General features: G+C 42.7%; 2 protein-coding genes across 4 annotated transcripts; one reads left to right on the forward strand and one right to left on the reverse strand.

The window, feature by feature from the left end:
• On the forward strand, positions 1-24,537 carry LOC121540216 (collagen alpha-6(VI) chain). 3 transcript variants are annotated; one of them, XM_041848901.2, is made up of 10 exons: positions 1-389; positions 1,172-1,338; positions 20,722-21,010; positions 21,207-21,818; positions 22,023-22,349; positions 23,330-23,659; positions 23,907-23,985; positions 24,078-24,181; positions 24,303-24,340; positions 24,446-24,537. In XM_041848901.2, the coding sequence occupies exons 1-9, from the start codon at positions 137-139 to the stop codon at positions 24,323-24,325; spliced, it is 2,184 nt and encodes a 727-aa protein (XP_041704835.2). In that variant the 5' UTR covers positions 1-136; the 3' UTR covers positions 24,326-24,340; positions 24,446-24,537. The 3 variants fall into 3 exon arrangements, with proteins under 3 accessions (XP_041704835.2, XP_041704834.2, XP_045063734.1); XM_041848900.2 differs by lacking the exon at positions 24,446-24,537 and having other exon boundaries at positions 24,078-24,340; XM_045207799.1 differs by lacking the exons at positions 1-389; positions 1,172-1,338; positions 24,446-24,537 and adding an exon at positions 20,198-20,320 and having other exon boundaries at positions 20,420-21,010; positions 24,078-24,340.
• On the reverse strand, positions 24,359-27,549 carry LOC121540217 (polymeric immunoglobulin receptor). Its single transcript, XM_041848902.2, has 6 exons — positions 27,340-27,549; positions 26,455-26,784; positions 26,003-26,329; positions 25,533-25,800; positions 25,172-25,272; positions 24,359-24,984 (listed from the first exon to the last, which is right to left on the reverse strand). The coding sequence occupies exons 1-6, from the start codon at positions 27,386-27,388 to the stop codon at positions 24,929-24,931; spliced, it is 1,131 nt and encodes a 376-aa protein (XP_041704836.2). The 5' UTR covers positions 27,389-27,549; the 3' UTR covers positions 24,359-24,928.

The following is a 27,549-nucleotide window of genomic DNA, read 5'->3' on the forward strand; positions in this document are numbered from 1 at the left end:
TTTATTTTGTCTTTCGTATTCGTTTTTCTGCCTCTCTTAACAAATATCCTAAAGGCTGGAAGATATCTATGGAAATCACATTGATTCATAGTTTCAAAACTAAGTCAAGTGTAATGGGTTTATTATAGGATTAACTATGGGAGTTTATATCCCGGAATCTAATACAAGCACCAACTTCACTCCCGGTGGCGACTTGGCGACAGTCCACGAAGCTGGAGCGGTTCTCCCGGGCTATATGATTGTGATCCTGGCTGTGCTTATGATAACTCTCGTAGTCGTGGTTGTGGCTGGCAACGCACTTGTTATCCTGGCTTTCATTGTTGACAAGAGCCTAAGAAATCAAAGCAACTACTTCTTCCTCAACCTTGCTATTTCAGATTTTCTTGTTGGTGAGTATCTATCTATCTATCTATCTATCTATCTATCTATCTATCTATCTATCTATCTATCTATCTATCTATCTATCTATCTATCTATCTATCTATCTATCTATCTATCTATCTATCTATCTATCTATCTATCTATCTATCTATCTATCTATCTATCTATCTATCTATCTATCTATCTATCTATCTATCTATCTATCTATCTATCTATCTATCTATCTATCTGTCTATCTGTCTGTCTGTCTGTCTATAAAAAAATTAAAATAAAATATGCCATTTAGCAGACACTTTTATCCAAAGCGACTTACAGTCATGCCTGCATAATTTCTTTGGGGTGTATGGGTGGTCCCGGGGATCGAACCAACTACCTTGGCGTTACAATCTATCTATCTATCTACCCACAGTATCTATCTAGTAGGGCTCTGTGGTAGGATAATGCCAATGGTTTGTTCATTTACATAGCTACAGTATATAAGAAACTGTGAAGTGCCATCATAATGGATAATAATTGTGGAAACATGTTTTTTGGAAAATATCTTTGAAAGTTTATCTTAGCAAATGTTTTTTTAACTGATTTATACAGCTCTTAAAATAATTCATGATGGTTCCTGAATGCAAATTAAAACCCAACACACCTTTGGTAATTATTTATACACACAATTCTGCCACTTGCCAGCAGGCTTGTTTAGAAGTTACTCAGCTGTGAAAATTAATTCTGGCATTGATTATGGAGCTATGCAAGCATAGTTTGGGGGTCAGTCTGTACACAGTGTGTGTCCTTGCAGGTGCCTTCTGCATCCCTGTGTACATCCCCTACATCCTGACAGGCCGCTGGGTGCTGGGCAGAGGTCTCTGTAAGCTGTGGCTCCTCATGGACTACCTGCTGTGTACTGCCTCTGTCTTCAACATCGTCCTCATCAGCTACGACCGATTCCTCTCCGTCACCAGAGCAGTGAGTATAGAGAGCCACTGTGCCACACGCAGGCATGCATGGACAACGTGCACACATGCACCCACATACACCCAAGAATGCAAGCATGCACACACGTTTGCACGCACACACAAATGTGGTTTCAAATTTAGCTACTCTATGTTTTACTATTCATGTGTCCATCCAACTAAAGAGGTTCACTATGCCCGTTACCAATACAGAGATCCAGCAGAATGGGTTGACAGCCACTGGCAGTAGGGCTTTAGTGTCTTGATGGGATCCACAGTGTTGGGGTGGCAGTGACTTTGAATGAGCTCTGTTGGAAATCCAGACTGAGTGGGTTGGTCCTTGTGGACCAGCGTGCTACTCTCTGACCTTTAGTCTGCTTTTGAATGCTAGATAAAGTATCCCTGGATATTCTGGTCTGAATACTAAACTGGACAATGGTTCACCTACCTTGCATTCTTGCCTATGAGTTTGCAGCTAACATTGAACGTTATCTACATATAGGGCTCTATTCAATCCCTTTAAAGGAAAATCAGTGTTACAGTGTGATTTAAATTTAAAGGCAATGTTACCACGTTAGCGGAGTCTGCATTCACAGTAAACGCTGCAGATGTCGGCTCAATAGGAAATTACCTTTACATTTCTAGTGCGCTATCTGTAACACTTCAGTGATACAGATTGAATAGGGCCCATAGTTGTGTTGCCCTGTAAGGGGCACTATCTAATGAATACAGCCCAGTCTCTCACAATCATTCATCTGAAATGCTAGTTTTGGCAAATCAATATTATTCATGACAGAGTTATGAAATAAAAATATTGATGTTTCTTAAATAGGACCAAGACTCTTACCAAGACTCTTGGAATGATAAACATTTTGGACAGACTACGCAACAATAAATGGCGCCATGTTGTGATCTTAGAGGGGCTTTTGTCACTTTGTAACTGCTGCAGCTCATTTCCTTGTGGAATTTATACTGAACAAAAATATAAACGAAACATGCAACAAATTCAATGATTTTACTGAGTTACAGTTCATTTAAGGAAATCAGTCAATTAAAATAAAGTCATTAGGCCCTAATCTATAGATTTCACATGATTGGGAAGGGGCGCAGCCATGGGTGGGCCTGGGACGGCATATGCCCACCCACTGGGGAGCCAGGCCCAGCCAATCAGAATGAGTTTTTTTTCCCACAAAAGGGCTTTATTACAGATAGAAATACTCCTCAGTTTCATCAGCTATCCAGGTGGCTGGTCTCAGATGATCCCGCAGGTGAAGAAGCCAGAGGTAAATTAATTTGTGCACAAAATATGAGTGAAATAAGCTTTTTGTGCTTATGGAACATTTCTGGGCAACTCACTGCCTTTCTGAAGACAAACAATGTATACGAAATGCTTCAGTCTGGTTTTAGACCCCATCATAGCACTGAGACTGCACTTGTGAAGGTGGTAAATGACCTTTTAATGGCGTCAGACCGAGGCTCTGCATCTGTCCTCGTGCTACTAGACCTTAGTGCTGCCTTTGACACCATCGATCACCACATTCTTTTGGAGAGACTGGAAACCCAAATTGGTCTACACGGACAAGTTCTGGCCTGGTTTAGATCCTACCTGTCGGAAAGATATCAGTTTGTCTCTGTGAATGGTCTGTCCTCCGACAAATCAACTGTACATTTCGGTGTTCCTCAAGGTTCCGTTTTAGGACCACTATTGTTTTCACTATATATTTTACCTCTTGGGGATGTTATTCGAAAACATAATGTTAACTTTCACTGCTATGCGGATGACACACAGCTGTACATTTCAATGAAACATGGTGAAGCCCCAAAATTGCCCTCGCTAGAAGCCTGTGTTTCAGACATAAGGAAGTGGATGGCTGAAAACTTTTTACTTTTAAACTCGGACAAAACAGAGATGCTTGTTCTAGGTCCCAAGAAACAAAGAGATCTTCTGTTAAATCTGACAATTCATCTAGATGGTTGTAAAGTCGTCTCAAATAAAACTGTGAAGGACCTCGGTGTTACTCTTGACCCTGATCTCTCTTTTGACGAACATATCAAGACTGTTTCAAGGACAGCTTTTTTCCATCTACGTAACATTGCAAAAATCAGAAATTTTCTGTCCAAAAATGATGCAGAAAAATTAATCCATGCATTTGTTACTTCTAGGTTAGACTACTGCAATGCTCTATTTTCCGGCTACCGGATAAAGCACTAAATAAACTTCAGTTAGTGCTAAATACGGCTGCTAGAATCCTGACTAGAACCAAGAAATTTGATCATATTACTCCAGTGCTAGCTTCCCTACACTGGCTTCCTGTTAAGGCAAGGGCTGATTTCAAGGTTTTACTGTTAACCTATAAAGCGTTACATGGGCTTGCTCCTACCTATCTTTCCGAGTTGGTCCTGCCGTACATACCAATACGTACGCTACGGTCACAAGACGCAGGCCTCCTAATTGTCCCTAGAATTTCTAAGCAAACAGCGGGAGGCAGGGCTTTCTCCTATAGATCTCCATTTTTATGGAACAGTCTGCCTACCCATGTGAGAGACGCAGACTCGGTCTCAACCTTTAAGTCTTTACTGAAGACTTATCTCTTCAGTAGGTCATATGATTGAGTGTAGTCTGGCCCAGGAGTGTGAAGGTGAACGGAAAGGCTGGAGCAACGAACAGCCCTTGCTGTCTCTGCCGGGCCGGTTCCCCTCTCCACTGGGGTTCTCTGCCTCTAACCCTGTTGCAGGGGCTGAGTCACTGGCTTGCTGGTGCTCTTTCATGCCGTCCCTGGGAGGGGTGCGTCACTTGAGTGGGTTGAGTTACTGACGTGATCTTCCTGTCTGGGTTGGCGCCCCCCCTTGGTTTGTGCTGTGGTGGAGACCTCTGTGGGCTATACTCGGCCTTGTCTCAGGATTGTAAGTTGGTGGTTGGGGATATCCCTCTAGTGGTGCGGGGGCTGTGCTTTGGCAGAGTGGGTGGGGTTATATCCTTCCTGTTTGGCCCTGTCCGGGGTTTCTTCGGATGGGGCCACAGTGTCTCGGACCGCTCCTGTCTCAGCCTCCAGTATTTATGCTGCAGTAGTTTATGTGTCGGGGGGCTGGGGTTAGTTGGTTATACCTGGAGTACTTCTCCTGTCTTATCCAGTGTAATGTGTGAATTTAAGTATGCTCTCTCTCTAATTCTCTCGTTCTCTCTTTCTCTCTGAGAACCTGAGCCCCTAGGACCATACGTCAGGACTACCGGGCATGATGACACCTTGCTGTCCCCAGTCCGCCTGGCCTTGCTGCTATTCCAGTTTCAACTGTTCTGCCTGCGGCTACGAAACCCCTACCTGTCCCAGACCTGCTGTTTTCAACTCTTTAATGATCGGCTATGAAAAGCCAACTGAGAGACCTGAGCCCTAGGACCATACGTCGGGACTACCGGCCGTGGTGACTCCTTGCTGTCCCCAGTCCGCCTGGCCTTGCTGCTATTCCAGTTTCAACTGTTCTGCCTGCAGTTATGGAACCCCTACCTGTCCCCGACCTGCTGTTTTCAACTCTTAATGATCGGCTATGAAAAGCCAACTGAGATTTATTCCTGATTATTATTTGACCATGCTTGTCACTTATGAACATTTTTGAACATCTTGGCATGGTTCTGTTATAATCTCCACCCGGCACAGCCAGAAGAGGACTGGCCACCCCTCATAGCCTGGCTCCTCTCTAGGTTTCTTCCTAGGCTTTCGCCTTTCTAGGGAGTTTTTCCTAGCCACCGTGCTTCTACACCTGCATTACTAGCTGTTTGGGGTTTTAGGCTGGGTTTCTGTACAGCACTTCGAGATATTAGCTGATGTAAGAAGGGCTATATAAAATAAAATTGATTGATTGATGATTCTGGGATCTTTTATTTCTGCTCATGAAACATGGGACAAACACTTTACATGTTTACATGTTGCGTTTATATTTTTGATCAGTATAATATAAATTATTATCATTTCCGCACTCACCCACTTACCCAGACAGAAGATGCTGATTGATAAACCCATGGGTAGTCATTGCTAACAGTTCACCAAAGGACATGAAAACAACCAGTCTGAGGAGAAACTTTGATGAAGCATGCTCAGGGAGGCAAGTCGACAAATGATATCCTAATATAAATGCTGCTGTGTACTTTTACAAGTCAAACAAAACACATTTGAGATTTAATTCAAATGTTATCGATGCTCTTTGTAGTTGTTCATTCTACTGAACTTGTTTGACTTCATTCTTGGAATGTGTCTCTTCAATCTATTTCCTGTTTCGGTCATTCGACTATCAGCACAGTGGCTTCCTGAGAGAGGAATGAAATGCAGATAGCATTAAAGCAATGGTTGTGCAATATGTTGCTGACATAGAAATTATGTTAGAAAACTTTGCAACCATTGCAAAGTAACCTTCTAACCTTAAAAAGTCACTACATGTATTAGAAAACATGCAGAACATCTCAGTGGCTGAAAGGTATCTGTAAGTTTTGCAAGTTGATAATGTCCACAGCCTTAGTTAAAGTGTCAGTTTATAATATTTTTTGTGTGTGTTTTTCAAATTCTAACATTCTACAAAGGTTAGAAGGTTACTTTGCAATGGTTGCAATGTTTTCTAGCAGAATACCTTTCTCGTTTTCTGATAAACAATTAATATATATTTTCCTCTCCATAATAAAACATTAGTAATTCTCTCCAACCACGTACACTGCTGCGTGTTTGGTAATGACTAATGAGTTATAATTATGATGAAAAAAATTACTATCTGTAGAGTGCATGTTTGATCTTGTTGGAGCTCACAGTGCTCACAGTCTCCATGATTGACAGCAAAGTTCACTTGTAGAATTTTTATAATACAGTATCTAGACACACCCATGACAGAAAACAAAGGGCTCTATTCAACCGCATCGCGAATGTTCAGTTTTCCAGCGTGATTGAAATTTAAAGGCAATGTTCCCGCTTTAGCGGAGACTGCATTCACAGTAAACACTGCATATGTCGGCTCAATCAGAAATTACCTTTACATTTCTATCATGGAATCTGTAACACTTCAGCGTTACAGATTCAATAGAGCCCAATAGAGCCCAATGTCAAGTTGTTCAGTTTGATGACACAGCCTAGCTCTCATTCTCTTCTGGCTTCACTGACACACCATGGAGAAAAGGGCCCTTGAACCCTATTACCAAAGGAAATAATACCTCTCCCTTAGGTCCAAATAATGCCTCAGGCATTGTGTGGATCCAATAAACATCAACAAATTGAGAGATATGCATGGCTATGCAGATTATTATGTCTGTATTATAATTATTTTATGATTGTGATATTATGATTTTATTGTGAGATATTGTATGGTCTTTTTTTCACTTCACCGCTCTACTCACAGGTGAAATACAGAGCCCAGCAGAGCATGACCCACCATGCTGTGGTAAAGATGGTGACTGTGTGGGTGTTAGCCTTCCTTCTCTATGGCCCTGCCATCATCTTCTGGGAGCTGGTCGTGGGTAAAAGCGTTGTCCTTGCCGATGAGTGTTTCGCTGAGTTCTACTGCACCTGGTACTTCCTACTCAGTGCATCTACGATTGAGTTCTTCACCCCCTTTATCTCTGTGGCCTTCTTCAACCTGAGCATCTACCTGAACATCCAGCGGAGGAACAAGAGCAGGGCTATCCGTAAGGAGGACAAGGCACGCAACGACAGGGGCAATCTCAGGGACGGGGGTGCTGCCTTGACTGTGTTTTTGACTTGCAAGGTATCATCAAGCAAGCCAGCCGCTGTTTCAGCTGTGATAGAGATGGACGAGGAGCTGTCACCGTCCTCCAGTGGGGAGCCTAGTAGCGGACACACCATGCAGAATAAGAAGGGCCCCTCTTGCAGGATAACTTCCAGGACCCTTCAATCCCAATCCTCCACCGGGACCCCCACTAGGAGCTCAGAGGTCTCCCGCCTCTCCCATGACAAGAAGATTGCTAAATCGCTGGCCATTATAGTGTGCATTTTCGGGATCTGCTGGGCACCCTACACCCTACTGATGATAATACGAGCGGCCTGTAGTGGGCAATGTGTGGAGCACTACTGGTACGAGATAACTTTTTGGCTCTTGTGGCTGAACTCGGGTATAAACCCTTTCCTGTACCCTCTCTGCCACAGCAGCTTCCGAAGGGCTTTTGCTAAGATACTGTGCCCCAAGCGGCAGTCCGTCCAACCTCAGATTGACACCCAGTCTTGCTAGTGAGACAACATATGGCTGGAACATCTTTACTTAACTTTAGACATACAAGTTACTGCACCCGGTCTCAGGGATGGTTAACTCTGGAAATTCCTTTGGTCTCTACTGAGTTAGATAAATCAGCTTTTAGTTTTCTTGCACCTTATTTGTTGAACAATCTTCAAAATGTTCTTCAATTTGATGTTTTGTAGCCTCTAGGGTAATTCAGAAAGCTGATTGAGGACCTTATTACTGATAAATGTGTTTGTTTTTTATGACTGTGTTTTTATTTCTTTCTGCTTGCATTTTGTATTTATATTGATGCGTGATTTTTCTGTAATTCAGGGCTCATCTGTAAAAGAGACCTTGGTCTCAGTAGGACTCCCTGATAAAGGTTAAATAAATAAAAAATCAGAGAATTGCCAGTGACCGCTAAGTTGACTTGTCAGTGTAAACTAGTGATGGGTTGTTCAAACATTCGATGAAGATGTTGAATCCTCACTGCAGGAACAATATGATAAAAGAAAACAGATTGAAGGTTATAAAAGCTAATGATACTTATATGGTATTATTAAAGACATTGATATAGGCCTACTGATTGGATTAATGAAAGTGTCGAAAATTGAGTAGTAAACTGTTGTTTTCTCTCCATGTTTAACACCTGCTTCATTCTTCAAGCATACCTGTATTAATTGTCGCCTAACTTTGTATAGAATTGGGGGTGCACAATCTTGCTCCCCCTGAAAATGTTTGCATTTTTAAAACCATTTTCCTCAATTCTATATTGTTTCTCAACAGGGAATCCATGTTAACTTGATAGAACACAAACATTTTCTTAGGTTTTTGCCAGGCCAAACTGTTAAAGGGAGAGTTCACCCAAATCACAAAATGACACATTGGTTTCCTTGCCCTTGGTGTCCACAGCCACAGAGCCAATAAAATACATAATTTGAAGAACAAACATCATTGTGGCAATTCATATCTTACAGTAAAACTGTAAATATGAATTTAATTTCAAGAGAAGACAGGTTTAATGTTAAAAAATAGAATTCTACTCAGAAAATAGTCCTGATCATATAAGCCTAGGCCTAGACGATATCCAAAACAACTAACAACACACTGAATTCATACATTTTCAGTAATTTTAATTGTAAAATAATGTCTTTCTACTCAATACCACAACTCATTTTACCAATCTTGGAGGTAAAGTTGTTAAAGTATTCAATAATGTATTTCAGATGGAATCAAGTCATTAGAATGTTCCAGAGGCCACCAAAATAGAGCTCATTCTGCTGTTTTCTTCCCTGGGGTGGCTGGCCTCTTCTTCTATTTATCTGGCTACTCCATGGACTTAGGGAAAACACTGCTATCTATGTGCCAAGTCTGAAACGTAGACGTTTTTAGCGTAAGAACCAAGCTTTTTTTATTTACATATCAAAGTGAATGTATGTAATTTACGTCTACTTGTTGTAGATATCTTTTTTTAGATGTTGCTACTCATAAGGATTTTGGTATGAATAGCAGAGGTGCAGATGATCCTAGGGCTGGCAGGAAATCTCAACTCTTACTAGTGCTTTATGTCTGCCAATTATAGAGCTGAATGGTACTGGTATACTTGTAAATGTGCTATGTAGGAAAAGATGTTCACTGTTATATTCAGTGAAATGTGAAAGAATAGTTCAGTGTAATACCGAATCAAGTGTTCCTTGGTGTGATTTCCATTTGTTTACCCATACATCTACAGCAATTTGTTTGGAACCTATAAGATGTGAGATTACGTATGCCAGAGGAGTCCATAGATAAAATGAAAGGTAATGAGTGATAATCAATCATTAACCATACAGTATACTAGAAGTAGGTAATCAACTACACAGCAGGGAGTGGAGAGAGTAATGAAATGTTTGTGAGGCTAAAGGTTTCACATTGTGGGACATATTTAAAGGTTGCTATGGTGAAGTTTCGTTTGAGTTGGAGGAGTGTACTTTTACATTACAGATATACTTCACTGATTTGATGCATCATCTGCAATATTATTGTCTGCACTGTAACGGAAAACTGTAATTTATACGGTAATTTTAGGTATTATCAACAGTAAAATACTGTGAAATATTTTACTGCAGCATACTGTAATTTATGGTGCATTGTGCAAGTTTTGTGGGCAGGGAAATAATTGCTGTATTTCAAATGGTACTGTAATTCCATTCCACAGAATACAGTAACGTACCGTATTTTTGGAGCGCCAAAATCCTTTTGACCACTAATGGGTGCATGGTATTACTGTTTCTAGCTCATTATCATATTTTTAGGCGTGCCTTGTAAGAGTCTACATTTGTTGCACCCTTTGGTGAGAGTGCTGTACCAATTTAACTTGTATGTGGTAGTAGTGCCTCATCAATAAAAAATGTACAGGGGACAGATTGGAGTGGCATCAAATTCATTTATTAATTCATTAAGATTATAGTAGCATTTACTTAGTTACAGTATAATACAGTCAATATGGTATTTTACTGTGTGTCATTACACAATACTTGACAGTATTAAGATAACAGTAGTTGTACTGCAATATGAAATACAGTAACTTACCCACCACTAGCTGCCTGTAAGTTACTGTCAAATTCACAGCAACCCCTTTACAGTGTGTGACCGTGTCAGTTTATAATGCAATGTATGGGCATTGTGCATCTCCCATACTCAGATAACAGATCATATTGTAGCAGATTGTTTATGATAGGTCATAGGTCAATGTAATGTATTAGTATCTATACAAATATTTTACTGTGAGCATTTAACCATCCAACAAACTACCATAGACACAAGTATAGTGTTTACAGTCTGCTGCTTTATTCAATATGAACATTATTGAAAGATACAAAGATTACATAGTCCCGTGTAGCTCAGTTGGTAGAGCATAGCGGTTGCAACGCTGGGTTGTGGGTTCGATCCCCACGGGGGACTAGTATGAAAAAAAATAGTATGCACTCACTACTGTAAGTCGCTCTGGATAAGAGCGTCTGCTAAATGACTAAAATGTAAATTACTGCCAGAATGACTATAAAAACAGCCTGTCCTGCCAAAATGGAAAGAGACAGAGCTGAATTTGTTATTTCCAGAAAGTCAACAGAACTTTGGTGTAAAAGAGAAAACAAATGTTATGTAAGGCAATTACTTTTTTTCATGCACTAGTGAGATGATACTGTATCTCAGAGACATTTTGGAGCGAGAGGCCATGTCAGTTCTCAAGTTCTTTGACCGTGATTTAAAAAAATGCATTAACAGAATGTCTAACATCCGTGGGGATTAGTGGAATATAGTTCCTGGCTGTAAGCCTTTGGGAAATTCACAAGAATCACAACGGTATATTGCAACACCAGATCCCTGGAGGAACCTATAATAATAATAATATAATATGCCATTTAGCAGACGCTTTTATCCAAAGCGACTTACAGTCATGCGTGCATACATTTTTTTGTGTATGGGTGGTCCCGGGGATCGAACCCACTACCTTGGCGTTACAAGCACCGTGCTCTACCAGCTGAGCTACAGAGGACCACAGAAAACTTGTACTTATATTATTTAGTCAATGTATTTATTCATAGTGTATGACTGCCTCAACCTTTCTTTAAGTCTTTAACATTATTGTCAAAGTAGAAGGAAGAACCCACTAGATTAGAATAGATGAGTTTATAAATCATGTGCACAGGGTTGCAGATGTATTTGCAGGGTACAGTGAAATTCTTAAGATCCGACCTCCAACAGTGCAGGTCAAAAAGAGCCGTGAATGAAACAATAATAATAATAATAATAATAATAATAATAATACAGTGCCTTCAGACAGTATTCACACCCCTTGACCTTTTCCACATTTGTTGTGTTACAGTCTGAATTAAAAATGGATTAAATTGAGATGTTTTTGTCTCTTGCCTACACACAATACCCCATAATGCCAAAGTGGAATTATGTTTTTAGATTTTTTTACCAATACATTTAAAATTAAAAACTGAAAAGTCTTGAGTCAATAAGTATTCAAAACCTTTGTTATTGCAAGCCTAAATAGGTTCAAGTCACATAATCAGTTGCATGGACTCACTCGGTGTGCAGTAATAGTGTTTAGCATGATTTCTGAATGACTACCACATCTCTGTACCCCACACATACAATTATCTCTAAGGTCTCTCAGTCAAGCAGTGAATTTCAAACACATACTCAACCACAAAGACCAAGGATGTTTTCCAATTGTCAGGACCCGGTGCGCGAAACAGTCATTAATAATTGTCAGAACCCAGAAGATGAGGCAGACACAGCAGTACTAGAGATGGTGGTTTAATAAAGAACAAAATCCTCAGGCAAAGAAACTGAATCCACAATGTCCAAAAATAAAGCCAAGAGGCACAAAGAGGAAAACCTCCAAAAACAAAGAAACTCCACAAAGTGGTAAACAATCCCACCAGAGAAATATCCATATAACACAAGGCTTGGGCTGGGGCTGGGTGCTAACTTACAAACACTGAGCAAGGAACTGAGGAACACACAGGGTTTAAATACTAACAAGGGAATGACCTACAGGTGCAAACAATAATTAGATCAAGAAAAAACAAAAGGTACAAAAAAAGGTGCAATGGGGACATCTAGTGACCAAAACCCGAACAGTCATGGCCAAAACCTGACAGAATCCCCCTCCTAGGAACGGCTCCTGACGTTCCTACCAGCCTTCTCAGGGTGGAGGGCCCTGAACTGACGAATGAGGTCAGGGTCCAGTATGTCCTTGGCAGGAACCCAGGAGCGCTCCTCGGGACCGTAGCCTTCCCAGTCCACCAGATACTGCCAGGACCGCTGCACCCGGCGGGAATCCAGTATCCGGTGGACGGTATAAGCCGACTGGCCACCCGATGACCCGGGGCGGAGGGGGAGGTCTGCCTGCCGGAATAAGGGGAGAAAAACAACAGGTTTTAATAAAGAAATGTGAAATGTTGGATTGATCTTAAGGGATCTGGGTAAGTGCAGGCGAAAAGTAACGGGATTGACTCTCCTGGCAATCTTAAAGGGACCGATGAACCTCTGGGACAGCTTGCGAGACTCCACCCGTAGCGGTAGGTTCTTAGTTGAGAGCCATACTCTCTGGCCGGGGTACAGGGTAGGACCGGGGAGGCGACCTCTGTTGGCTTGTCGTTGGTACTGCTGAGAGGAACGCAGAAGATTAAGACGTGCCTTCTTCCACGTAAGCCGACAGCGTCTGATGAACCTCGAGGCTGAAGGCACTCTGACTTCTGCCTCCTGGTCCGGGAACAATAGAGGTGCATAGCCAAACTGACACTCATGCGGGGACATACCAGTGGAGGAGGAGCACAAGGTGTTGTGCGCGTACTCGGCCCAAACAATGAAGGATGACCAAGTGGACGGGTTGTTGGAAACCATGCATCTGAGGGTGGTTTCCAGCTCCTGATTCATCCTCTCAGTTTGGCCATTGGACTCGGATGGTACCCGGAAGATAAACTGGCCGTGGCCCCTATGAGTTGGCAGAAGGCCTTCCAAAACCTTGAGGCGAACTGGGGACCTCTGTCGGAAACCATATCTTGCGGGATCCCAAAGACTCGGAACACATGGTTAATCACCAACTCAGCTGTTTCCTTGGCAGAAGGTAATTTGGTCAAAGGAACAAACCTGGCCGCCTTAGAAAACCTGTCGATAATGACTAGGATCGTAGTATTACCATGGGACGGAGGAAGGCCAGTAATAAAGTCCAATGAGATATGGGACCAGGGTCGGTGGGGAATAGATAGAGGGTGAAGGAGTCCTTGAGGGCGAAGGTGAGAAGATTTGCCCTGACAGCACACGGAACAGGCCTTGATGAAAGTGGCAATGTCTTCCTTCATGGTGGGCCACCAGAACTTACGCTGGATGAACTCCAAGGTGCGGCCTATGCCCGGGTGACAGGTGAGGCGAGAGGAGTGCCCCCCACCGAAGGACTTGGGACCTTGCTGCCTTGGGAACAAACAACCGATTAGCAGGACCTCCACCAGGGCCCGGTTCGATGGCTTGAGCTTGTTTCACGGTATCCTCCACTTGCCACGAGATCGGAGCCACGATCTTAGCGGCCGGAAGGACAGTCATGTCAGTATCTTCTCGAATGGCAGGAGAGTAGATACGTGACAAGGCGTCCGGTTTGAGATTCTTCGACCCGGGTCTATAGGTGAGGATAAACTGAAATCGGCTGAAGAAAAGAGACCATCGAGCCTGTCTGGCGTTCAACCGCTTCGCCTGCTGGATATACTCCAGATTCTTGTGGTCCGTAAGCACTTGAAACGGTTGAGAAGCCCCCTCGAGCCAGTGTCTCCATTCCTTCAATGCCATCTTAACCGCTAGGAGTTCACGGTCCCCCACATCGTAATTCCTCTCGGCCGGGGTAAGCCGGTGAGAGAAGAAGGCGCAAGGATGAAGCTTCTTGTCTTCACCCCTCTGAGACAGGACAGCTCCAACCCCAACCTCTGATGCGTCTACCTCCACCACAAAAGGTTCCTCCGCCGTTGGTAGTGTCAGGATGGGAGCAGAGAGGATGCGCTGCTTGAGTCCTTGGAAGGCCGTCTCAGCTTCTCTTCCCCACAGAAACCTTGTGTTGCCACCCTTGGTTACCGCCGAGAGGGGCTGCCACCGAGCTGAAGTTCTTGATGAACTTGCGGTAAAAGTTGGTGAAGCCCAGGAAAGCGTTGAACTTCCTTAACGGACTTGGGGGTGGGCCAATCCGCTACCGCCTCTACCTTCTTGGGGTCCATCTGGACTCGTCCGGGTTCCACTATAAATCCCAGGAATTGTACTCGAGAGGAATGGAATTCACACTTCTCCGGCTTAACGTACAAATGGCTGTCTAGGAGGCGTTTGAGCACTTGTCTGACATGCTTAGTGTGTTCTTGAAGGGAGCTCGAAAAGATGAGGATGTCATCCAAGTACACAAACACGAAGATGTTAAGCATATCCCTAAGCACATCGTTTATGAGCGCTTGGAACACAGCCGGAGCGTTGGTCAGGCCGAAGGGCATCACCGAGTATTCGTAGTGACCAGTAGGCGTGTTGAAAGCGGTCTTCCACTCGTCCCCGGGGTTTGATCCGCACCAGATGGTATGCGTTCCCGCAGGTCAAGCTTAGTGAAGACAACTGCTTCCTGGAGCAGCTCAAAGGCTGTGGCCATAAGAGGTAGCGGGTAGCGGTTACGGACGGTTATGGCATTGAGTCCCCGGTAGTCGATGCAAGGTCGTAATCCGCCGTCTTTCTTGGCCACAAAGAAAAACCCTGCTCCCGCCGGCGAGGTAGATGGACGCATGAGGCCTGCTGTCAGAGCGTCCTTGATGTAGGTATCCATAGCAGCTCGTTCGGGAGGAGAAAGGGAAAAGATCCGACCCCTGGGAGGGCAGGTCCCTGGCAACAGGTCGATGGTGCAATCGTAAGGTCTATGGGGTGGTAGTTTGGTGGCCCTCTGTTTGCTAAATACCAGTTTGAGGTCATGGTAACACTCGGGAACTCGGGACAAGTCGATGGATTCTAGAGACTCGGAAGGAGAACTCTGGGAACTCGGGAAGATACAAGTGGCTTGGCACGTGGGACCCCACTGCTTGATAGTGCCCACAGACCAGTCGATGTGAGGGTTATGGCTGTGAAGCCAGGGATAGCCAAGGACGAGAGGAAACTCGGAACAGGCGATCAGATGAAAGTTCATCACTTCCTTGTGTTGGGAAACTGAAAGTCGTAAGGGGGTAGTGGCACGAGTGACAAGTCCAGATCCCAAAGGACTTCTATCCAACGTAGTAACCCTTATGGGGTCACTTAGAGGTTCAGAAGGAACGCCATTCTCCTTCGCCCAGATCCCATCCATGAAGTTACCTGCGGCTCCAGAGTCTACCAAGGCTTGAAGAGAAACCTCGTGGTCGTCCCAGGAAAGGGTAACAGGAATGAGCAGGCGGGAGTTGGATAGATGGGAGGAGGTTATGTCTCCCGTTACAGTCCTCCCAGGCCTGCACGGGAGAGTGCGTTTCCCTGGAGCCCGGGACACGTGGAGCGGAAATGGCCCGGTTTGCCGCAATATAGACAGCATTGCTCCCTCATTCGGCGATCTCTCTCAGCCTGGGAGATGCGTCCAACCTGCATGGGTTCTGGTGGAGCCAGCGAGGATAAAGGTGGAGACTCGGAGTTGGAACCGATAGGAACTAGGGGTGAGCGGTCTATGGTTTTGTTCTCTCTCTCTCAGACGCTGGTCTATGCGTGAAGCCAACTTGATAAGGGACTCGAGGTTGTCCGGTGGTTCCCGAGTGGCCAGTTCATCTTGGATGGTGTCAGAAAGGCCCTTCAAAAAACACACTGTGAGCGCCTCGTCGTTCCAGCCACTTGCTGCTGCCACAGTGCGGAACTGGATGGCATAGTCCGTCACGCTGCGCCGACCTTGGCGGAGAATCAGGAGCTGTTTGGCTGAGTCAGGGCCGTTGGTAGGACCTTGAAACACTCGCTTGAATTCTTCAGCAAAGGTAGAGTAGCTGGCACAGCAGGGACTTTGGGCATCCCACACAGCAGTAGCCCAGGCTAGAGCCTTTTCCGACAGCAGGGTGATGATATATGCTATCTTGGACCGGTCGGTGGGAAACGACGATGGTTGCAGCTCAAAGGAGAGAGAACATTGGGTGAAAAACCCCTTACAAACACTTGGGTCCCCTGAGAACCGTTGAGGAGGCGGCAGACGAGGTTCCGCCAGGGGGATTAACTGCCAGGAGCCCTTGAATCGGATGAACTGGAGCAGAAGCGGTTGCCGGGGAAAGTCGATCCGAAATCTGCTTTATGGAAGTCAGCATCTCTGACAGAAGTTGAGAATGTCTAGCCATTAAGGCCTCTTGCTGAACCAGAGCAGCTTCGTGGCGTTGGACAGTCCCCTCCTGGTGGGACAGCATGGGAAAAAAATCCTGGGTACTGGCTGCCTCTGGGTTCATAATAAAGGCTCAGTGTTTCTGTCAGGACCCGGTGCGCGAAACAGTCACTAATAATTGTCAGAACCCAGAAGATGAGGCAGACACAGCAGTACTAGAGATGGTGGTTTAATAAAGAACAAAATCCTCAGGCAAAGAAACTGAATCCACAATGTCCAAAAAATAAAGCCAAGAGGCACAAAGAGGAAAACCTCCAAAAACAAAGAAACTCCACAAAGTGGTAAACAATCCCACCAGAGAAATATCCATATAACACAAGGCTTGGGCTGGGGCTGGGTGCTAACTTACAAACACTGAGCAAGGAACTGAGGAACACACAGGGTTTAAATACTAACAAGGGAATGACCTACAGGTGCAAACAATAATTAGATCAAGAAAAAACAAAAGGTACAAAAAAGGTGCAATGGGGACATCTAGTGACCAAAACCCGAACAGTCATGGCCAAAACCTGACACCAATGCCTCGCAAAGAAGGGCACATATTGGTAAATGGTTAAAAAAACAAAAACAGACACTGAATATCCCTTTGAGCATGATGAAGTTATTAATTACACTTTGGATGGTGTATTATTACACCCAGTCACTACAAAAATACAGGCATCCTTCCTAACTGAGTTGCCGGAAAGGAAGGAAATCGCTCAGGGATTTCACCATGAGGCCAATGGAGACTTTAAAACAGTTACAGAGTTTAATGGCTGTGATCAGAGAAAACTGAGGATGGATCAACAACATTGTATTTACTCCACAATACTAACCTAATTGATAGAGTGAAAAGAAGGAAGCCTGTACAGAATACAAATATTCCAAAACATGCATCCTGTTCGCAACAAGGCACTAAAGTAATACTGCAAAAAAATGTGGCTAAGCAATTAACTTTATGTCCTGAATACAAAGTGTTATGTTTGGGGGGAATCCAATACAACACATTACTAAGTACCTCTCTCTCCATATTTTCAAGCATAGTGGGTATGCTTTTAATCGTTAAGGACTGGGGAATACAGGTGGAGCAGGTAGCTTCCTAGTGGTGGCTATTCAGCAGCCTGGTGTTCTGGGGGTAGAAGCTATTGGCCAGTCTGACAGCTTTTGCCATGATGCTCCTATACTGCCTGCATCTGAGTGTTGGAGAACAGGCTGTGGCTGAGGTCCTTGATAATATTCTTAGCCTTCCTGCAACACCTGGTGTTGTAGGTGTCCTGGAGGGCAGGCAGTGTGCACCCAATGGTTTGTTGGCTGAGCGTACCACCCTCTGTAGAGCCTTGCGGTCAGCGGCGGTGGAGTTACCGCGTCAGGCTGTGATGCAGCCTGCCAGTATGCTCTCGATAGTCATAAACAAAACAAGCAGCATTTTCCTAAACATCAACAGCCAGAAATGGCCAGGCTTTTCACATACCCTCAAACCATGTTCTGTTCATTTGGAAATAATAATTTGAGTCACAAGAGACACAGGTGGACCTGTAAATGGAAAACAAATTGAGCAAAAGCATTATTGATATTTGTTTCTGTTCACATCAGGAAACCTGGAAATTCAATATTCTCAAGCACTCAAAATAGAGTGGTCTAGCAGCTACTAGAACTTGGTATTCTACAACCAACCTACTAGTGTTACCAACAAAATTCGTAGGTCCTTTTTACCACAAGTGTTGGACTGTAGGATTGTTTTCTTCTTCTTCATTTATGATAATTTCATAGGAAATACTGTATCTAAGTGATGACATTGATAATGCTGTGTGCTGTGTGCTCACACATCGTGTGTGTGTGTGTGTGTGTGCTCGTGTTGTGTTACCATGGCAATTATGCTTCCATATAATAATACATTCTGTGATCTGAGGAAGGACAGTAGTACTTTGCTGGCAGAGAACGTGTGTCTCACATGACCTGCAAACTATGTGGGGTGTACAGTAAAATCTGAGAGTGGGGATTTCTGATTAAGATACAGTGGGCATCTTCTTTAAATTTGTGTTTCTTGATGAATCAGGTAAGTAATATAGCAACACTAATTTGATCGTCATTATTAGTCATAGTAATGGTATAGGGGTAACAAATTAATAAAATAGTAGTCATAGTAATAAACATATCTGAGTTTGTCTAATTGCAGCATAAATAACTACAGTGGATATAAAAAGTATACACACCCCTGTTAAATGCCAGGTTTTTGTGATGTAAAAGAATGAGACAAAGATAAATCATGTCAGAACTTTTTCCACTGTTAATGTGACCTATAATGTGAACAATTCAATCGAAAAACAAACTGAAATCTTAAAAAAATAAATAAATAAAAACTCACAATAACCTGGTTGCATAAGTGTGCACACCCTTAAACTAATACTTTGTTGAAGCACCTTTTGATTTTATTACAGCACTCAGTCTTTTTGGGTAGGAGTCTATAAGCATGGCACATCTTGACGTGGCAATATTTGCCCACTCTTCTTTGCAAAAGTGCTCCAAATCTGTTAGATTGCGGGGACATCTCCTGTGCACAGCCCTCTTCAGATCACCCCAGAGATTTCAATTGGATTCAGGTCTGGGCTCTGGCTGGGCCATTCCAAAACGTTAATCTTCTTCTGGTGAAGCCATGCTTTTGTGGATTTGGATGTGTGCTTTGGGTCGTTGTCGTGCTGAAAGGTGAACTTCCTCTTCATCTTCAGCTTTCTAACGGACGCCTGAAGGTTTTGTGCCAAAATTCCCTGGTATTTGGAACTGTTCATAATTCCCTCCACCCTGACTAAGGCCCCAGTTCCAGCTGAAGAAAATCAGCCCCAAAGCATGATGCTGCCACCACCATGCTTCGCTGTGGGTATGGTGTTCTTTGGGTGATGTGCAGTGTTGTTTTTGCGCCAAACATACCTTTTGGAATTATGGCCAAAAAGTTAAACCGTGGTTTCATCAGACCATAACAATTTTCCCACATGCTTTTGGGGGACTTGATGTTTGTTTTTGCAAACTTCAGCCGGGCTTGGATGTTTTTCTTTGTAAGAAAAGGCTTCTGTCTTGCCACCCTACCCCATAGACCATTCATATGAAGAATACGGGAGATTGTTGTCACATGTAGCACACAGCCAGTACTTGCCAGAAATTCCTGCAGTTCCTTTAATGTTGCTGTAGGCCTCTTAGAAGCCTCCCTGACCAGTTTTCTTCTCGTCTTTTCATACATTTTGGAGGGACGTCCAGTTCTTGGTAATGTCTCTGTTGTGCCATATTTTCTCCACTTGATGATGACTGTCTTCACTGTGTTCCATGGTATATGTAATGCTTTGGAAATTATTTTGTACCCTTCTCCTGACTGATATCTTTCAACAATGAGATCCCTCTGATGCCTTGGAAGCTCTCTGCGGACCATGGCTTTCGCTCTGAGATGGAACTAAGACAATGTCAGGATAATCCTACTAGAACAGTTGACCTTTATTTGTGATTAATCAGTCACTTTAAATGATGGCAGGTGTGTAATGACTTCTATTTAACATGAGTTTGAATGTGATTGGTTAATTCTGAACACAGACACATCCCCAGTTATAAGAGGGTGTGCACACTTATGCAACCAGGTTATTGTAAGGTTTTTATTTTTCATTTTTCCCCCTCGAAGATTTCAGTTTGTTTTTCAATTGAATTGTTCACATTATAGGTCACATTAACAGTGGAAAAAGTTCTGACATGATTTATCTTTGTCTCATTCTTTTACATCACAAAAACCTGGCATTTAACAGGGGTGTGTAGACTTTTTATATCCACTGTATGTATTTCTGATATTTGTCTTTCAACAAAAGCGTGAATATGGGGGCCAAATGGACATTTGTCGTTCTTCTGATTGTCTACCTCAGCAAAGCGGCAGAAGCTCAGGGAGAAGGTAGTACAATATTTTAGCATTTTCAGTCGTTTTACCTTATGTAGTTCATTTGTAATGTTACAGTATCATCAAGTTTGTGACAAATAGCTTTTCTTTCAGTTTTCCCACAGGGATTGAAGGCTGATGTTGTTATCCTTATGGATGAATCTGGTAGCGTAACAGCTGAAGGCTTTATGATTATGAAGGAGTTTCTGGATACCCTGGTGCACTCTTTTTTTGTGGGCACTGACCATATCAGAATCAGTCTGATGAAGTTTGGTGACTCACCAAAGGTTGTGTTCAGGCTCAATGACCATATGAACAGACGTGAAATCCTGAAGGGTATTTACTCTGTTCAACAAATGGGAGGTGGCACACATACTGGAAAAGCCCTGTGGTTTATGATGTCTCTGTTTCAGAAGGTTAAAGGCAGCAGGGCAACTGAAGGTGTTCCCCAAATTGGAATTGTCATCACAGATGGAGAAGCCAATGATGACATACAAAGATCAGCATATCTTCTAAGGAAACATGGCGTTTCTCTCATGTGCCTTGGTATTGTAGGCGCTTCAAAAAATGAGATGTTAATGATCACTGGCAATCCAGAGAATGTGTTATTTATTGAGTCATATCGAGACATGAAGAGCAGTGTCCCGTATGTCGCCCAGAGGCTCTGTGAACTGGCAGAGGAGAGGGTGTCCAGCAACCTGACAGGTACTTACACCAGCCTGGAGTGTGAATGAGTAGGAGTTATATCCAGGTTTCCTTCCCCTGAAATGTTTGTTGAATTAGTTTCCATTTCCATCCGTAGTGTATTCTAAATATATAATTTTTGCTATATTACAACATAATGCCATATGTTATGTTTTAAACAATTAGGTAGACTTGTAATTCATGTTTGTTCTGCCAGTCTGTTCCCAGGGAGCTGCCATCGACATCATGATTATTCTGGATGACAGATCCCAGAGCATCATGCCTCAGGAGTTTGAGCTTATCAAAGACTTCCTCCGATCACTGCTGCACTGCTTCTACCTGGGGCAGGACCAGGTTCGAGTGGGCCTGGTTCCTTATAGTCGACACAATGACACGACGGCGTTCAAGCTCAGCACTCCCCTAAACAACATGGAGATCCTAAAGCACATCTGGAATCTGAGACAGTCAAACAGTTTGACCACAGAGACTAACCCACATTGGGAGATGATGAGTGAGCTTCTCAGGGAGGAGAGGGAGGGTGTGAGAGAAGAATGGGTGACTAAAGTTGGGTTGGTCATCATGGGCAGTGAGCTCCATGAGAATTTGAGTGCGTCATTGGATGAGCTCAAGAATCATGGTGTGTCTCTATATGCTATCGGGGGTGCCAATGCTTCACTGATGGGTCTGAACAAGATCACTGGCCATCGCGAAAATGTGTTCTTCGTCCAGAACTTCTCAGGCCTGACGGAGATCTCTGAACGTATCAGCCAGGAGATCTGTAGCTCAGCAGAGGACAGGGGACAACAGGTCGTCCACATGCCACCACCAGGTAACCTGCCCTCTTATCTTGTTTTTGTCTACAGCACCCCAAGTCTTTATTACAATTATTTCCAATGAAGAGCTGAATGTCATCATCATGTCTTCCATATAACGTTAGTAAACCCATGTTGATTTTGATTCAATCACTCTTCTGGTTTTTAGTGATTTAGCCTAATCTCTGCCAACATACAGTATGTAGTTGTTCTTCTCACAGGTCCAAAGAACAGTACGGTGACAGACAGCCAGGTCACTCTCTACAGGGGCCAGTCTCTCTCTGCTCTCTGTCCCTATGACCAGAGGTACAAGGAGGATGTGAAATACTGGTGCAGGATGAAGGGAGAGTTAGACTGCGCTACCATAGTGCGTACTGACTTTCCTTTGCAACGTGGAGATGTGTCCATCACAGATGACCCCAGCCAGCATACCTCCACTGTGACCATGCAGAACCTGCAGACTCAGGACACAGGGGAGTATGTGTGTGCTGTTGACAATGGAAGAAACCCCCTCTACATGGCATCTCTGTCACTGACTGTCACTGCAGGTGATATAATACTTATCATAGTCCTGCTTTGTCATGGTTGGATTTTGGTTACGCTTTCAAAACAAAATGTCACTGCAGGGTAGGGGTAAATTCCATTTAAATTGCAGTCAATTCAGGAAGTACACTGACATTCAGATTCCAATGCTTTTCAATGAGGAAAATTGGAATTGGAATTTACAAGTAGCCGCCTGAACAGCAACAACATCCTCATTAACGGTTACAGAAATGTTTTACTTGCTATGACTGTGATATGTTGTTGTTTATCTACCTTAGTGGAATCCACTAACTGGAAATAGTAAGGGCTCTATTCAATACGTAAAGCTAAAGCTATACAGATTCGGTGATAGAAATGTAAAGGTCATTTCCGATTGAGCCGACATATGCAGTGTTTACTGGGAATGCAGTCTCCGCTAAAGCGGGAACAGTGCCTTTAAATTTCAATCACGTTGTAAAGCTGAATTTCCGCGATGCGAATTGAATAGAGCCCCTAAGACACTGGATAATAGTGTCTGCAAAATTATTAAAATGTAAATGTAAATTATATGTGAAAATGAACATACCAAAATTAACTGCAAAAATTAACTGCATTAATGGGTATTAATTATTGGCTTTGTTTCAGGGCATTAGAAAAATACTCAGCATGCTTTGCAATTGTTCATCTTTACATTACTACATTTATATGTAGTTCATTTAGCAGATGCTCTTATCACATCATAGTTCCAACAGACTTCTGATACCAATGTAGGGTGAAAGGGGGCCACTAAAGTATCTTGTTACAAAATACATTGGAGTGTAGTTCAGCCCAGTGTATTACAAATTACAAAATACTCTGAAGTAATTGAAATACATATTTCAAATACATGTAACAGAAATACTGCCCAGCTAAATATAAATTGAATTGACCCCAACCCTGCATCTCTGTGTGATGCGCAAGAATGAGCTTGCTTTGTGTGTATCGTTTCTGTGTTTCCATATTCCAGGCTTCCCAGATGTGTCAGTGAGGAGCAACATGGTGTCTGGTAAGGAGGGGCACAACACCACAGTCGAGTGTCTCTACAGTGACATCATGGATGACAGTGAGAAGATGTGGTGTAGGAACGGGACACCTGCTGGGAACTGGAGCTCCTGCCTGACTGCAGAGGGAGAACGGGCGTCTCAGGACCGCATGGATCTGATCATCGATACGTGGAGTCGCACCTTCACTGTGACGATGAGACATCTGGAGATGAACGATACAGACTGGTACTGGTGCATAGCAGGAGACCAGCAGATCCCGGTGTACATCTCAGTCCTCAAAGTATCTAACGCATGTAAGCTGATAGACCGTCACAGAGTCACTATCACTCACATTTAAGGCTTTGTCGCCCCCTTCAGATGACAAATAATACAGACGAAAAACCATTGTGCCTTGTACATCTTTCATTTTCAAGAGACATTTGTTGAAATAAGAGAATAACAATAATAATAATAATAATACTTGTTGTATTTCATTTACAAGTGCTCTACATGTGGTGCTTGCTACACAAATCAATGATTAAAATGTCCTTTCCCTCACAGCAATATCTCCTCCAACCTTGAACCTGATTACTTTCCCTTTGGTCTTGAAGCTGAGAGCAACGGAGGATGATAACTCAAGGTGGAGGTGAAACCATTGCTTTTTTTTATTCATTAGTGTAGATATACTGTAACAGAGAGGCAAATTTGGAAAAATGTGTTGATGTTTTCTAGCTGGGACTGGGAGAGATATCTGGCTATTCTGCTGAAAGTTGCTGTTGGCCTGGTATTTGTGGCATGCACCATCCTAGCAGCTCTGGTGATGAGAGACTACAAAAGTAAGTGCTATGTATTTTCATCACTTAAATTGTTGAGTCCAAATACCTTGTCAAAATGACCATGTATGATTAGATTATACTTATTGACTTATTAAGTGAAATGTAACACTATTTATGTCAGAAAAAAACAGGAACGAACTCTAAGGGACACAGGAACAGGTAAATCAACGTCTCTGCATTTGTATTTATTCTTCATTTAATGTACAAAATTAATGGAACATGACAATGTGTGACATTTTAATCATTTTTATCCCCCTCACCTAGGGATGCAGTCTGCTTTATGATCCATACGATCATCTCAGTCTCCAGTATGTCAGGTTTTTGAAAGACACCTTACCAAAATGGTCTTCAAATGTTTATAGCTCTTTCAGTTCTGCTATAAAGATACAAACCTTACCTAAAGATGAATGCTATTGTATAATATGTGTAGAGTCACATTGCTTTTTCCTGTACTTTTAATTCAGTTATTGGTTTGTTTTGTAACGTTTTGTAACATGACATCTATTTACTGTATTTGTACTCTTATGATGACAATTCATTTGAATGGTTCTTCATGATTTTTCGGCCACAACAGAATAATCTACTGAAATTGTTTAATGTTTCTTGCGTTTTTTATCTGTTCTCTAACCAATTGTATGTTATTGCTACAATCCATTGACTGTACATGCAATTATTTTGGTTGATATTAAAGCAAACTTACAGCATTTTTTATGACGCCAATTTATTTTTAGGCTCTTTTAACTGATATTATTGATCTTGATTTATCACCAGCTCAGTCATCTCTCCTTCCACAAGTCTGATATCTGACAGGAGATAAGAGAGAGATAAGTCAAGGGATGGGGTAGCTTTATAACAGTGATGATATGGTCAGGTTAACAAATGAAACAGAGTATGTTCCCAAGAAAACACATTAAATGTATTTTATTAAATGTATTTATTTATTTTGGAGCCGAAAGAGAAACTATAAAGTTGAAGGAGGATGGCACTTACTATTCTTAGAAGATCTATAGATGTTCACTGTAGCCATAACAACAATAACCAACATCACCATGGCCAACACAATGAGAATAGGAGCATGCCAGGGCATGTTTCTAAAATAGAATAAAAACATAAAATCATGATCAAAGAATGTTAACAAAAAGAAAAGTTGTAATTTGAGGAAGCAGCACAAGTTACAGACCATAACTTGATTCACATGTAAATCAATGTACATACGGGGGGTGACATCTTGTGGCAAAGCATAGAAGTAATAAATGCAGCAAAAAGAGTAAATGGAATATCTTGTGCATCTCTTGCACAAAGACAAATCAGGACTTTGAATAGAATACTTTGAGCATCAAACAAGACATACCTGATTTTCTTGTTAGTAGTTGTAGATTCAGTGGAAGGACAGCATGTAGGTTGTACTGTTGTTAGTGAAGAAGTCAGTGTGGAAGAATGGATTGTGATGTATGGAACTGAGACAGATGGATATGGAGTTGCAGAGCCATATGAGGATGTTGTCAGAGCAGAGTCTACTGTTGCGGAAGGGTTTGTCTTTGAAGCAGAGATAGCTGTGGAGTCTGCGAATGTGGAGAATGCTGAGTGTAACATGGGCAGAGTTGGAGTAGTCACTGCTTCTGCGGAAGGAAACATGGGTAGGAAGAAATGAAAGAAACAAAAATAAAATGTTTTTGCATCTGAAATAATACTGCAAATATCAACTTCAGTGTTGGTGTTTTTTGTGTAACAATGTGTGTCATTGCTGGAAAAAAAACTTGAACAGAATACTCCATCACAAGCATAAGGTGGTGCAAACAAACTCTACCAGCATCAACTGACCTGCAGTGTTCCTGTGTGTTGTGGGTCTCTGGGTGACGTTGATATGAACTGCAGCCTGTAGGTCTCCAACAGAGCACCAATACCAGCCTGCATCTTTCTTCTCTAGTTCCCTCATTGTCACATTGAACACTCCCCTCTTGTCATCACTGATCACAGCAGATGCATTCTGGCTAGTATCTGTCTGTGTCTGACAGGAATGACGGTCCCCACTCCTGCACCACTTCTTCTCTTTGCCTCTGAGTGTGTCACTGTAGAGACACTGTACACTGACACTGCCCCCCTCCTCACCAGATACCAGCTCATCAACCACTGACAGATCAGGAGAGTCTGATGGAAAATATAAACATTTTTATTATTGCTGTAATATGCTACATTTTCCCAGACTTTTTAAAGAAATTATGCAATGCAAACAGTAGGGTAAGGTCAAAAATGTACATTCAAGTGGAGCTCACCTTGGGTGACTGTGAGGTCCAGGGATACTTTGACATCCGGCTTGCCTATCCCACCCACTTTCAGAGCACACCAGTACCTGTTGGTGTCAGTCTCCTGCAGGTTCCTCATGGTCACAGTGAAGACCAGCTCCTCTGGGATGTCTGTGATTGACATGCCTCCTCTGCTCCACCTTTGGTCGGTGCTTGCCATCACTGTACATAAAGGCCAGGATCTGCCCTTACACCAGTATTTGGCATGGTCTCTGAACATGTGGTGGTAGTGACAGGGGATCGTGATGGCTCCGCCACTCTTTGCAGTACTTTTTGTCACCGTCCACAGGCTGTTGCAACCTGTGTTGAATGAATAGATAGTAGACTGTTCAGTGCCATCCATTTCAAATAGATGTGTGAAAGCTGTATTATAATAAGCTAGATATTGGTTTAGTGTCTATTGAAAAGCTAAAATATCCAATATTTGTGTATAGCTCTAAAAACGTGATTTATGAGTATAATTTATTTGTTCCTCAAAAGAAAAGGGGGGGTATAGGGTGAACAGTGAGGTATTAAGACACGACAGGCCACTAAAACATTGCACAACAATTTCCTCTTGCTTCACAGTATGCTAATACTGCTTCCTCTAATACAAGAGAACAGTATTGAATGTAGCACATATTTCTAAATCATAGATTATTTTTCAATATGGTTAGGCCTATATTTTGTTGTTTAGGGAATGCAATATTTAGAAATTACCAAGTCAATTCTTTAAGGGATATCGATGCAATTACCACACCCAAGACTTAAAAACACTTTAGAATCTGATTAACTATCAAAAGTTAGAGACCCCGAAGACATCCATCAACATATATTATAATACATATTAATTGTCACATTAAATGAGAGGCTTACCTGATGGCCCATGGACGAAGACAAGGATGAGAAGATAAAGAGAAACCATGTGTACTTATTTGTTCTAATTGTGTCAATACCAATGTAAGCCTACTCTCCCCTTAGTCAAATAGACGTGTACATCAAAGTAATATGTAAATGTGGGCGCTGGTGCAATCCGCATCAGTGTGTCTGCTCACAGTGTCTCCTAGTAAGTCACTCTTAACATAT

The sequence above is a fragment of the Coregonus clupeaformis genome, chromosome 26 (assembly GCF_020615455.1).
Source record: "Coregonus clupeaformis isolate EN_2021a chromosome 26, ASM2061545v1, whole genome shotgun sequence".
Lineage (NCBI taxonomy): Eukaryota > Metazoa > Chordata > Actinopteri > Salmoniformes > Salmonidae > Coregonus > Coregonus clupeaformis.